Below are 13,616 nucleotides of genomic sequence, written 5' to 3' on the forward strand. Positions count from 1 at the left end.
GGAGGGAGGGAGAGGGAGAGGGTGGCCCTCATGACAGCATTCGGGTCTCTGGGTCCAGCCATGCAGGAAGCCTTCACTGGGCATGTCCCTTGGTAGGAAAGCCAATATAGGTTGGTTTCTCTCACTTACAACCAAGAGTCACTTGACTCAGTGACTGTCTAGTCCAACTCTCTCATTTTATGCATTAATCTAGAGAAATGATCACTGTTCCAGCTGGTGGCAGTGCAGGATTAGAACTCACGCCTACAGAATTCCTCATCAAATCCCTTTATGCTCTGCCACACTGCTGCTTTCCGTAAAGTACCCTCTTCTTCTCACTTGTTTATTCCTCAATTACTGAAGCCCTTCACGCCCCGCGCCGCAGGAATTAGCCGGCACATCGCATGGGAAGAAGGCGCATGGGACACACTTTGACAGTGAGCGCCACCAGAGCCACCCCAGCCCCAACACAAAGGCATTTTCCTGTTTGCTGCTTAAGCACTATTTCTAAACCAGAGCCTGGGGTGTCTTCTCGAGTCTGAACAACACTCCACAGAGGACTTCTCCACTTGGTATTTCTTTCCCAGTCTCTGTTGCTCCAACCGTCTCCTACATAAAAACACACTTACTTCAGTTCACTTCTTGACCAGGTCCTCCAAAAGGAGAATAATTCCAGAACTGAGAGTAACATGGCATTGACGATGAGAAACCGTGACGTCCAGTAATGGACCTCCAGCCAGTCCCAAGCAAATTCAGCAATCAGCTGGTATGGAAGGAAGGAGTACTTGACAAGGAATTCTCTCCACTGCTTCCATGTGGGCTCTCTAAGATCCTTTAAAAATAACACACAAGTAAATAAAACTACATAAAAATGGACACAAAAAATCATGAGGATTGACTTTTACACAAAATGCTGTGGTTATCCCAGTGAGTTTTACATTTATTAAAACATACATACGCATACACACGTATGCAACAATCTAAAATGAGATTTCCATCCATAAACTCACCTTGTAATAATTAATCTTATACTGGATAAATGTTACCAAAGAGGCTGAACCGAGATGCTTGTTATATAATTGTGGAAGCTCAGAAGTAAAAAAAATCTAAGCATGAGTAATCTAAGCATTATTAATAATGAGGTTGAAATGAATAAAAATTAACCAGCTTTACAATTTCTTCACCACTGCAAGGGTAGCTCAAACAATTTCAATTCAACAGCTCATCTGTGGTAGAATGATAACAGGTCATGGGAAAATTAAACATATACCTTTAAAAAGTAATTTTGGGAAAATGAAAAACTTTCATTACAGAATTAGCAGGTAATCTGTAACAAGAGTATTTAAACAACTCATAGGCATCCAGAGGCTAATGAAAGCCAAACAAGACTGTGTACAATGGAGCAGACACTGAGCATCCCAAGAAGAAAGTCAGCGTGATGAGCGGGCAGGGATTGATGGGGCTTTTTAAAATGGAAAGGTCAGGGGGTCTCTGTGCTCCCAGTCCAGCAAGGGCAGGGAACAGCTGAAAACTGGGTAATCAGAGAAACACTGTGCAAAGGGGCTAACCTGCACGCTTAAAACTACACCCAAGGCTGAGGTCAGTTCGGTAGGCATTTGATTCAAGTGTTTAGAAAAGGGTCTTTGGAGATTTAGGAATTCTGTTTCAACATCATATACGATGATTCCTATATGCATGTGACTTTCGATATAAACGGATCAGAGGGACTGCCCCAAAAGTACCAATGTAAAGGACATTACCCTCTGATGACCAACTAGACACAATCACCCTGAGTCAATGGGATCCACGGACAATTCTGAAGGAATCCATCAGAGCCGTGGTGGGTAACTATCCCTGCCAAAGGCCCTGTGGTCAGCTGACGTGATGACTCCCATCAGTGAGCTGGATGACGGCTTACTATTCTGAGGCCAACAGGACGGATACTAACCCTGCCTTGTGGTAGGACAAATAATCATCCTTTGGGGATCCTGTTAAGAGATTGCCAAGCTGGAGGGCCCACAGATCTAACCCTTGGGCAATCTGGACCTATGCTATCTTCTTTTATAACAGAAGCAAAGCTGGGGGTTTTTCCCCTAAATATTTCAAGTCCAGAGGGTAACCCCTCTTGCTATGCAATGCAGGAACCAAAACAGGCTTCTGGGAGTGGGGAAGTTCCTGCTGTATTTTCTTTCGTAGGGGCTCTCCTTGCAAAATTCATATGAAAGCTCTGTTGTTTCCTCTTCCCTGACAGGCGCCAGCCATGTCTCCAATTCCATCCCACGCTGAGGAATGGCAGCATGAAGCCACTCAAGGCCCTCTCCAGACCCACCAGAAGCTTGGTGATGATGGTCTCCCCGGAGCTGTCTTCTTGCAGAGGGCAGATGGTATGGATGAAGGGCAGGAAGGTGTCTGTGTAGTCAAACAGGTAGAGGTACAGCAGACAGAGTCTCGGGGAGCTCTTGAGGGCGTACAGCAGGAACAGGGACCTGCCTGGGTTCACGGCCTGCAGAGGATGAGGCGGGTGCAGGGACTCATTACAACAATAGCTGCCCGCTCCCCACCCATGCTCCTTCTGCAGTCTCATGCCCTCCTCCACGTGGTTTGCACTGGTAATGAATGAATGGGAAAAAGAGGCCAAGTAATCCATCTGTTAGGCTACATTATAGAAAGATCCAGTCTCTCTCCATGGGTGGGGAGGGATAGGGGGATGAGAAGCAAGCTCCTAGGCACATTTAGAAGAACACAACCTTTCGGGAAAGTAATCAGTGGGCACTACTTAATAAAAAACATCAGAAGGCCTCATGCACAAAATATTTAGTGTTGCATTGTGCATAATAGAGAAAAAGTGAAATCTGTGACCTCAGTCCTGAAGTTACAGTAGATATTCAGCCCAGAATTCATACAGCCATGGAGGAATGTATAGGAGGGGCGTTGGATAATGCTTATGTTACAATGTTAGGTGAAGAAAAGATCTAAGATGTGTAGCCATCCACCTCCACAGTGTCAGTTCCGTGAAAGCAGGGCCTGCCTGATTCAGGACTCAGATCCCTTTTCTAAAGGACCACCTGGCTCACAAGAGATGTCAGTACATGTTTGCGGAATGAATACAAAAATAAAACAGCTGTTTTAAGTACACTCAGAAAATTGTCTAGAAGAAAACAGAGCAAAACGCAATGTTGCCCATGTCTGAATCTCAGGTTGGATTAGGGTCAATTTATTTTCATTTTCTTCACTTCTGTAAATTTTGCTATAATGAATGTACGTTTATATTTTTCCCGATTATAAAAGAAACTTAAATATGATTCAACTTACTTGATGCTACTAAGCATCAAGTAAAATGGGCAAAAGATGTGAATGGACACTTCACCAAAGAAGATAGAAGGATGGCAAATACGCACATGAAAAGATGCTCGTTATTACTAATCCTTAGAGAAATGCAAATTAAGCCAGTGAGATACCACTGTACACTAATTAAAAAGGGGAGGGATGGGAAGGAGGGCTTACAAAGGGGCGGGAAGAAGCTTTTGGGAGTGATGTATACGTTCACTATCTTGATTGTGGTGATGGTTTCACAGGTGTGTACATATGTCAAAACTTAGCAAATTGTACACTTTAAATATGTGTATGTCAATTATAGCTCAACAAAACTGTTAAAACATATTCAACTTATTTGATGCTATTAGTGGCTTACCAATAAAAATTTTAAAGTGTGATAACAGTTACATTTAAGAAGAGAGTCCTTCTGTTTAGAGCTTCACACTAAAGCATTTAGGGGTGAAATAATATGACTGTGGGTGTGGGGAGAGGGTGGAGGGGTACAGATGAATTAGGAGCGACCATGAGTCGATGCTCGTTGAAGCTGGGTATGAGTACTCTCTTCCCTCTATTTTTGTATGTACCTAACATTTTCTATATTTAAAAATTTTTTTAAGAGGTCCAACTTGTGAAATGGCTGATTCCAGGTCTGGGGCAGGAAAGGTACATGAGTAACTTGAACATCTTGTCGTGTGAGAACGGAAACTATCAAAGACTAATAAATCATGTTAAAAGGACTCATTAGCAAGTACGCTGTACCTCAATTCAAAAGTTAAATTAAAAAAATGGACTCAGAGAATAATTTGAGGAGACTCCTACTCAAAAAAGATGGGACAGTTGGAGCATCAATTAGAATAACTAATGAAACGTATTCAAATACATCAAGAATGTCAAAATACTCAGTTATTAATAATCCTAAAGAAAGAAATCGGTCACTTTTGGAGGACAACAGGGAAGCAAATTCTGAAACTGGTAAGTAAACGGAGAAGATCAAGCATTTAACCTGCCCTTCTGGTATAAACTGTACTTAGGATAATCAAAATGGCTGTTGACAGAAGATTTCCTTTTTATTAAAGATGTATTTCAGCTAACAAGATGAAAAAGAAATGAGAGAGTTACAGTATCACCATTTGGCAACCCTTAATGAACTAATGGATCTAAACAATCAATGATCATGGGACATTATGAGCCTCTTGATGGAAGGAAATATCACACCTATAAAGCAGCCTTGCCAAAACACCAAACCTAAACCAAAGTAAGCTTCTAGTCCTGACTCCTAGATTATAGGATATGCAGGGGAAGAAGAGACCTGTTAGGTGACACCACAGAGAGATAACTGGCAAAGTACAAAACGTAAGAGAACTACAGGAGAAAATGATCTGGTTTCTTCAACAAATAAATGCAGGGTAATGACAAGAGGAAGGGAGAATCTACAGACTGAAAGAGACTTAAGAGACATGACAACCAACAAACAACCCAATTAAAAAAAATTCAGAAGACCCGCAGAGACATTTTTCCAAAGAAGACCGTGAGGTGGCCAATAGGCCCATGAAAAGATGCTCAACATCACTAATTATCAGAGAAACGCAAATCAAAACCACAATGAGATATCACCTCACACCTGTCAGAAAAGCCATCACAAAAAGCACCACAGATAACAAATGCTGGAGAGGGTGTGGAGAAACGGGAACCCCTGTACACCGTTGGTGGGAATGTTAATTGCTGCAGCCACTGTGGAAAACAGTATGGATGGGCCTGAAAAAACTAAAAATAGAACTACCATATGATCCATCAATCCCACTCCTTGGAATATATCCAAAGAAAACAAAAACACTAATTTGAAAAGATGCAGGCACCCCAATGTTCATAACAGCATTATTTGCAATTGCCAAAATATGGAAGCAACCTAAGTATCCATCAACAGATGAATGGGTAAAGATGGTGTGGCATATAAATACACACACACACACATACACACACACACACACACACACACACACTGGAATACTACCCTTCCATAACAAGAGTGAAACTTTGCCATTTTGCAACAACATGGATGGACCTCAGGGTATTATGCTTAGTGAAATAAGTCAGACATAGAAAAATAAGTAGGTATATTTTGACTTATATGTGGAATCTAAAAAATAAAACAAACAAACGCCTATAACAAAACAGAAACCAACTCACAGATATAGAGAACCAACTAGTGCTTACCAGTGGGGAGAAGGAAGGTGGGAGGGGCAAGACAGGGGTAGGGGATTAAGAGGTACAAACTACTATATATAAAATAAGTAAGCTATAAGAATATACTGTTTAGCACAAGGAATATAGCAAATATTTTTATAATAACTTTAAGTGGGGTATGATCTATAAAAATATTGAACCACTATGTTGTACACCTGAAACTAATATAATATTGAAAACCAACTTTACCTCAATTAAAAAAAAAAAAAGACATGACAACCAAATGTGGACCTTGTTGGGATCCTGGATGGAACAAATCAACCGGAAAAAAAAATGTAGGGTATTTGAATACTGACAAATTATTTGATAATATCAGAGAATTATTCATCCTGGGGGGGTATATTGTGGTATTTTAGTTTTGTTTTTCAAGAAGTCTTTACTTTTCAGGGCCTCTCCTGGTGGTCCAGTGGTTAAGAAAACGCCTTCCAATGCAGGGAATGCGGGTTCGATCCCTGGTTGGGGAACTAAGATCCCACATGCTGCAGGGCAACTAAGCCTGCGTGCCGCAACTACTGAGGCTGCACCCTGTGGAGCCCATGTGCTGCAACTAGAGAGAAGCGTGAGTGCCACAACGAAGATCCCGCATGCCGCAACTAAGACCTGACGCAGCCACATAAATTAAAAAAAAAAGTCTTTACTTTTTAGAGGTTCAATAAAATATTTACTTATGAAACATATGCTATCTCAGATTCAAAATAATCAGGGGTAGCAGGAGTAGGTATTACTGAAATAAACACAGCCATGAGTTGCTGTCGTATGGGTTGATGGAAGTTTTGTACTATTATCCTGCTTTTGGGTATATTTGAAATTTTCCATAGTAAAAGTTTTTTGAAAAATCTAACTTCCAAAAATTATCTCTATATTGTAACTTAGGTGAGACGTAGAAATATGGAAGTAGTTCTTCATTTTAAAGCAAAATGTTTCCCAACCTTTTTTTCATTATTGCCCCTTAAGGAGACTTTTAAAGACATTTTTTTCATAAGCCCTCCCCTGCCCCATGAAACGTTAATACCACAGATATACCGTGTATCTGTTTATGTCCTGTGGTCTTTGGAGGGCCACAAGTCACTGCAATACTTAACACTTTTCACCCCTCAAGAACCAATGGCCTTGGGGGCGATGCTGCTCCTATTGGGTGTGCAGGCTCTAAAGGAACACAGGTCCCAGAAATAGAGCCCGAAGGCACCCAGCCACATCTTGGTTAGTACGAGACAAAGGGAGATGACCGGGTTACATGTTTGTAGGTCTGGGATCAGCTGGACCAAAATATCCCAACTCTGGGGCTACCTTCTATCAGAGAAGGAGGATAAACCAACCTCCCAGTTAGGTGGTTACGATGACAGCATTGCTGTGGGGAGCTGTCCCTCTCAGGTCTGACGAGAACAGTGGCACTCAGCAGCAGCCGCACCAAGGGGTCTTACCACACAGCCTGCAGGCTGAACATCAAGTGACCACCCTTGGGGAGGGGCTGACTGATGATAAGATTCTGCCTGCTCTTTACAGTGGGACCAGAATACCATCCCCATTCACTCTGGTCAATATTAAGTTTACTTTGACAGATTCTAAATAGAGGCTCATTGCTGGATACAGGACCCAGAAAGGTTCTGTCAGATATTAAAACCCACCATAGGTCTAACATTGGCTACAAGAAGTCCAGAACTTGACTGCATTAACAAAACTAATAATTTACGATAAAAGAGAAGTAGGGATTTTTTTTTTAAAACTGACAAACAACAACAACACAGAAAACAACAAATCTTCTATCTTAGGACCCTATCCCCATTCTTCAAAAATTCTGAAACTAGTGTTTTTTCAGCTTTGAAGCAATACATGCACAAAATAAACACAATTTTTTCAAACGGCACAGAATTGTATTAAATGACAAATACAATTCACCCTTCCATCCAAGTCTCAATCCCTAGATGAAAACATTGTTAACAGTCTGTGTATCCTTCCAGAGATTTTTCTATGACACATACAAATGTGTAGGTTTTCTAACGTGTTTTTCTTTATTTTCAGTTAACAACTTGGGTATCATTTCTTGTTAGCACACCCAGGGTCACCTCGTTCCTTTGTAATGGCTACATGTATGGGTGAGCTGTATTTATTTAACCTGTTCCTAACAATGGGTGCTGAGGTTGTTTCCCACCTGCTATTACCAATGACACTGTGGTCAACATCTTGTTTAATAATTTCTGTGACTCAAACATTCAATTCTCACTGTGACTCTCTGAGATCACTGGCTGAGGAGGAAACGGGACCAGGAGGCCCAGGGACTTGCTGGCGTTCCCACAGTCAGTGTGCCCTGGAGGAGCCTGGCGAGGAGCCCAGGAGTCAGGCTGCCGAGCTCTCTCTTGATCACAGTGCTATGCTGCCTGTGCTCTAAATGCAAAGAAGTGAAATTGTAGACCAAAGAGTAGGGGCGGTTTAAATTTTAATAGTTATTGACAAGTCGCTCTCCAAAGAGACTGCGCCAATTTAGGATCCGCAAACATGAGTGCCTCTTTCCTCACGTTATGAAAGTTCTTATCCTTGATAATGTCACAGGTGAGAATGACGCCAGCGGGTTGTCTCATTTGTACCATAATTATCAGTGAGCATTTTTCCCCCATAAACTTATTGGTTATTTGTATTTATTTTTCTCCATGATGTCTTTTTTAGGGTATAGGTCTCTGTACTCCAGACATTCTATGGCTAATAAAAAATAGAGTATTCGTTTTACACTACAGTATTCGCTAAATTCTCTCTGTGAAGGAGAACCAGGTACAGTCACACTGAAGAACAATTTATCAGCATCTGGTAAAGCTGAACATGTGCGTTACTTGTGACCCAGTAATCCTATTCCTCAGTGTATAGCGCAAAGAAAGTCTTACACATGAGCACACGAACTTTCCAAGAATGCCCACAGCAGCCCTGTTTCTCATAGCAAAAATGGAAATAATCTCAGTGGCCATCAATGGGAGAATGTATAAATGGTCACGCACTTGTGCAGTGGAATATGGCACAAGAGAAAAAGAGAGCCAGAGACAAAAGCTACTTGCAGAAGGATAATAAGCTCAGTTCATGCCTTTTATGTTAAGGTTAAAAACCTAGAACATTGTTCCTAGAGCTGTGGATATATACCCATAACACAAGTAGAAAAACAGGCCCAGGAAGGATACACAGGCATAGGGAAAGTGGGGATGCAGGGGGCTTCGGTTTTGTCTGATGTATTCATGAGCAGTGGGCAGGCAGATAACTGGTATCTGGTGCTCAATACTTATTTTCCATTGAAAAAACAGAGTTCACCTTGTATTCCCAGAGGTTTTGCGGGGGCTTCACACCCAGTGCTTTGACTCGCTCCAGTTCCATGAGGATGGCTCTTCGGTGGCTGCTGTTTTCTATGGTATATGGTGCCCTGGAAAATTCTTCCTCTGTCAAAGTTAAAAGCAACCTAGGGTGTGGGCAAGGAGATAGGAGGAGATGTCTTTTGAGATTACATCCTGGAAGCAAACTTTCCACAGTCGGAGTTCCACCTTATCAACACAGATAAACACTTTAGGCTTGAGGTAAGACACCTAACATATGAAATAAGATTAATAACAGCAAACAACTGAAAGTTTACTATTTGCCAGTCCCTCTATTTTTTAAAGTGTGTGTGTATAGAAAAAAAAAATTGGGAAGAAATCCAATAAAACATTATGACATTAAGAGTAGTTGTTTGGGGACTTGCCTGGTGGTGCAGTGGTTAAGAATCCGCCTGCCAGTGCAGGGGACACGGGTGGGATCCCTGGTCCGGGAAGATCCCACATGCTGCGGAGCAACTAAGCCTGTGCTCCACAACTACTGAAGCTCGTGCACCTAGAGCCCATGCTCTGCAACGTGAATTCACCTCCACAGTGATTCCTTGTTAAAAGTGCCCCGTAAAGGTTTATTCCCTTTCACTCAACAATTCCAGTTTTGGAATCTCTCCTCTGGAAGGAAGACAGTTACGGAAAGACATATTGTATTAAGTGGGTAGAGAAGTTTTTTTAACTACAATTCAGGGTGAGGGTGGGGAGGTGGTACAACTTCTTACAAAAAACAAAGTGGGAGTATTTTGCTTCCTCAATAGAGTCAAGTGTTAAAAGCTCAGTTCAGGGGAAAAAATGGACCACGGTGGGAGGTGGGGCAGTCAGGCAGCCTAGCAGTGAGTGGACTACACGTCTGACTCAAATGGGTTAGAGAGCGGCTGCCTGGTGGTCTAAGTAACACCCCTACGTGTTCCCCCTTCAAGGAAGGGAGGGACCCCAGTAAAGATGGACAGGGCTCCGGAAGGGGCAGGGGGATTTGCTGATGGGCAGAAGCAGGCTGACGCATAGCTCAGCGATGAGTAAGCTCCTCAAACTAATAGGTTCCTCAGAGCATTTGCACAATGTAGTCTGGTACCGTCTGGAGCAGAAAAAAGGGAAACACCATATATGTGTGCTGGTAGAGATTGGTTAATAGACTCTAGCCTATACACATACATATAAACACAGGTCTGCTTAGTACAATCGTATTTCCAGTTTAAATAAATAACACGTTATTTAACACATCTATATGTATGCCTGTATAAACATTGAAAAAAATCTGGACATGTGTCCAGCCAGATGATAATAGTGGTTTTCTCTGAAGAGCAGGATTATGAAGGTATTTCATTTCTAATGTCCTACAATTCTACTTTATTATTTTAAAATAAATAAATGTTACTTTTATAATCAGGAAGCAACAAACAATTAAAATGTCAGTCGATGACATAAAATGGTTCAGCTGCTTTAGAAAACAGTTCAATGGTTCCCCAAAAGGTAAACACAGAGTTACCTTATGACCCAGCATTTCCACTCCAAGACAGTACTGAGTATTGAAAATATATGTCCACACGAAAACCTTTATATACAAATGGTCGCAGCAGCACTGTTCCTAACAGCCCCAAAATGGAATCAATCCAAATGTCCATCAACTGAAGAATGGATGAATGAAGAATGGACATACTCTGAACAGGCAAGTCCAGGAGACAGAAAGTAGAATGGTGGTTCCCGGGGGGCTGCGGGAGGGAACATGAGGATTGACTGCCTTTAGCAGGAGCTTTCTTTTTGGGGATGATGGAAATGTTCTAAAACCAGACTGTGGCGATGGCTGCACATATCTGTGAATATATTAAAAGCCACTGATTATACCCTTTAAATGGGTGACTTTTGGGGTTATGTGGATGGTGTCTCAATAAAACTGTTTAAAAAATGTCAGTGACGTATCGGAAGATTTTGTTCCTCACCTTCCATTTACTCTTTCAGATAAAAACCTGTCTCTGTAGAGAGAGGCCCAAGGGCCCAGCTGCTCCAGCCAGAGGACAACTTCTTCTGCTGTCCATGTGGCCACAGCCTTGTGCACCAGGAGGTCGTGCTCAGATTCCCTGCTGCTCCAGTGATACACCAGCAGGACCACCTGGGGAAAAGTGACATGGCCCTTATTCCACAGCAGGATCAGAGACTCCAGTTTCTAAATATGTGAGCGTGGGGCCGGGAAGGAAAAAGCTGAGCTGGAAGGGGATGATGCCAAGTCCGTAGATATGGAAGCCGGCAACACCACTGCCACTGAGATCTGGGGAGCGCGACCCTTGGTGGGCTCATCTCTGCTGAGTCTTGGGTCATCAGGGAACAGAGACAGGAACAGGACTCACTGCAGGGCACCAGGGAGCACTGCATCCTTTTCCCCATCAATTTGGCCAGTGTAACTGACTCGCGTGCCTTTTCTACTGGAAAATTTGTAATAGTTAGATTTTTGTAGCATGGATAGATCTTAAAAAGAAAATAGTCTCTACACTGGAAGTTAGTGAAAGGCTGTGCTCAAGACATGGCCTTGAGCTCCAGCTTTAACACCTTTCTGCACTGGTTTGCTCCTCTCTACAGCAGGAACAATAACAGTGCCTATTGCATAGGTTGTGAAGAGGATGAAATGGGACAAAGCTAGCATTTACTGGGCTCTGAATATTATGTTGCATATACTTGCATAGGCAACATCCCCAGGTTTCAATGTACATAGTGAATTACCACATTCGGTCACATCATTAATCATTTAGGGGTATTTCAACAGAACTGACTTCACGGGAAACTGTGGGAGGGAGGGGGACAGAGAGACATAAACTTACTGCCACACCAGTTAAAGCTGTGAGCACTCCGGAAAAGAATCCCCCTCCTCTCTGCTGATTCACTCGGCCCGCGTTGGGAGCTGAAAGAATCTTATCATTCCCATACTTCTGAAAGGCTGCGAGACTCTGGACTACATCATTATTCTGCTGAATGTCTTCAGATCGCATTCTAATTGCATCAGGAAATAATTTTTCAATGGCATCCCTATGGAGAACAGAAAAAAAAAAAATCACAAGACAGTTGTTTGACTAAGTATACTTATAATGTTTAGACGCCAAAATAAAACTACTATCAACATTTAATAATATATAAGGATTCTAGAAGAATGGACAAGAAGATTGGTTATGGCCCTGTTGGTAGCAGCAACAAATCAGAAACACCTATATGTCCACTGTTAGGTCAACAGCTAAATAAAACATAGCATATTCATACAGTGGAAACACACATAGTTTTAAAAATGAATTTACTGGGTATCACTGTGTATCAAGATGAATAAATTTATCCACATTGTTGAATGAAATAGTAAACTGCAGAAACACATTACACCACTGATGTGAGGAAATATTTGCATTTCCTATTGGCACATAAATGTATAAAAGTATTTTTAAAAATCTGAAAGATGACAACTAAGTCATAACTGAAATTACTCTGAGAAAAAGGAAGGAAGAATTGTAAGATGGGGGAGGAGGGGTTGAAGGGGTCTTTATCAGCAATGTTCTGATTTTTTTAAAAGAATGTAAATGACTATATATGTACTGCTTATGTTATTAAAAATTAACTCAGAAAAAAGGTGCAGTTCAGTAGTGAGAGTGAGACCAACCCTCAGGTCATACTGTAGGCTCTTCATTTTCGATGATACACAATCAGAGAAACCTTCTTCAATTTAAGGTTAACCTGCAGGTAAACCAAGGCTGAAAGGTCAGAGCAAAGTGGTGTAAATACATCTGCTGTGAAAAAGAGAATGCTGGGTTAATGTTTTCATGGAACTTCCTGGTACTCTGTTAATAACAAGAAGGCAAGAGAAAAGGATTTTAGCCTCAAAGACCTCACAGGGACATGATGAACATTATGAATGGAAGCAGAAATAAACCTGCTATCTGAAGGTCTTAACAACTGTTGTGTGATGCCATGCATGAGAAAGTCTATTAATGTGATAAATGCAACAGAGTTTAGTCAAAGATTATGAAAACCAGCATCAAACCAGTTTTCAAGAATCATACAGTTAGACCATCTTCTCTATGAGACCTAGGGTGTTCTCAGTGAATACACATCAATAAGAAGTATTATGTACAAAGGGTTACAGACAATGGTCTGATAACCAGCGTTTCTTTCCCTCATTTATAATAAACAAACAAATCACGGTCACCTGTGAGGAAGGGAGTCGGGACTTCCAGGTCCCTGAGCTCCCTGACTCACATGCCAGCAGATCCAGAATGACCCCTGAGGCAGTGGGCTCCACCTCTCTGGCCTTTCCAGATGTGGCTGCTCCCAGTAAGAGAAACCACACTGTACAGGCCCAATGAGCTACCCACGTGGGCTGAGCATTACCTGAGGAGAATATTGACTTTGGGGAAACCTTCCCATTTTTCTCTGCATTCTGGACACTCTGTTTTCTTCGAAGAGGCCCACCACAGAGCTAGGCAGTGCCGGCAGAAGCTGTGCCCACAGTTCAAGGTGGTTGGGTTAACCAGGATGTCGTAACAGCAGTGGCAGGAAAATTCCCGAACAGAAATCCGAGGGCTGCTGCTCTGGAGAGGGTCCTCTTCCTCAAGGCTTGTCATGTTCAGATCATTCTGCGGAGACTCTTCCATCTCTTAGCAAATTCTGGGATCCACAGACATAAAAAATTCCAGACTCAGAAAACTGCTGCAAAGCATCGTGAAATCTAGATAAAGAGACAACAACAGAAATAGGAAAGATAATATAGTAGGT

General features: G+C 42.0%; 1 protein-coding gene across 1 annotated transcript in view; it reads right to left on the reverse strand.

The window, feature by feature from the left end:
• Positions 1-13,567, reverse strand: part of BFAR (bifunctional apoptosis regulator) — a 15,937-nt gene extending 2,370 nt beyond the window's left edge. Inside the window, exons 1-6 of the mRNA XM_007466960.1 lie at positions 13,233-13,567; positions 11,684-11,888; positions 10,811-10,980; positions 8,827-8,971; positions 2,309-2,482; positions 609-811 (exon numbers count right to left, since the gene is read on the reverse strand). Coding sequence (XP_007467022.1) covers positions 609-811; positions 2,309-2,482; positions 8,827-8,971; positions 10,811-10,980; positions 11,684-11,888; positions 13,233-13,495 — 1,160 coding nt within the window. The 5' untranslated portion in view covers positions 13,496-13,567. The remainder of the gene's footprint in view (positions 1-608; positions 812-2,308; positions 2,483-8,826; positions 8,972-10,810; positions 10,981-11,683; positions 11,889-13,232) is intronic.
• Between the last annotated feature and the right edge of the window lie 49 nt (positions 13,568-13,616).

The sequence above is a fragment of the Lipotes vexillifer genome, unplaced genomic scaffold (assembly GCF_000442215.2).
Source record: "Lipotes vexillifer unplaced genomic scaffold, Lipotes_vexillifer_v1.1 scaffold232, whole genome shotgun sequence".
Taxonomy (NCBI): Eukaryota; Metazoa; Chordata; class Mammalia; order Artiodactyla; family Lipotidae; genus Lipotes; species Lipotes vexillifer.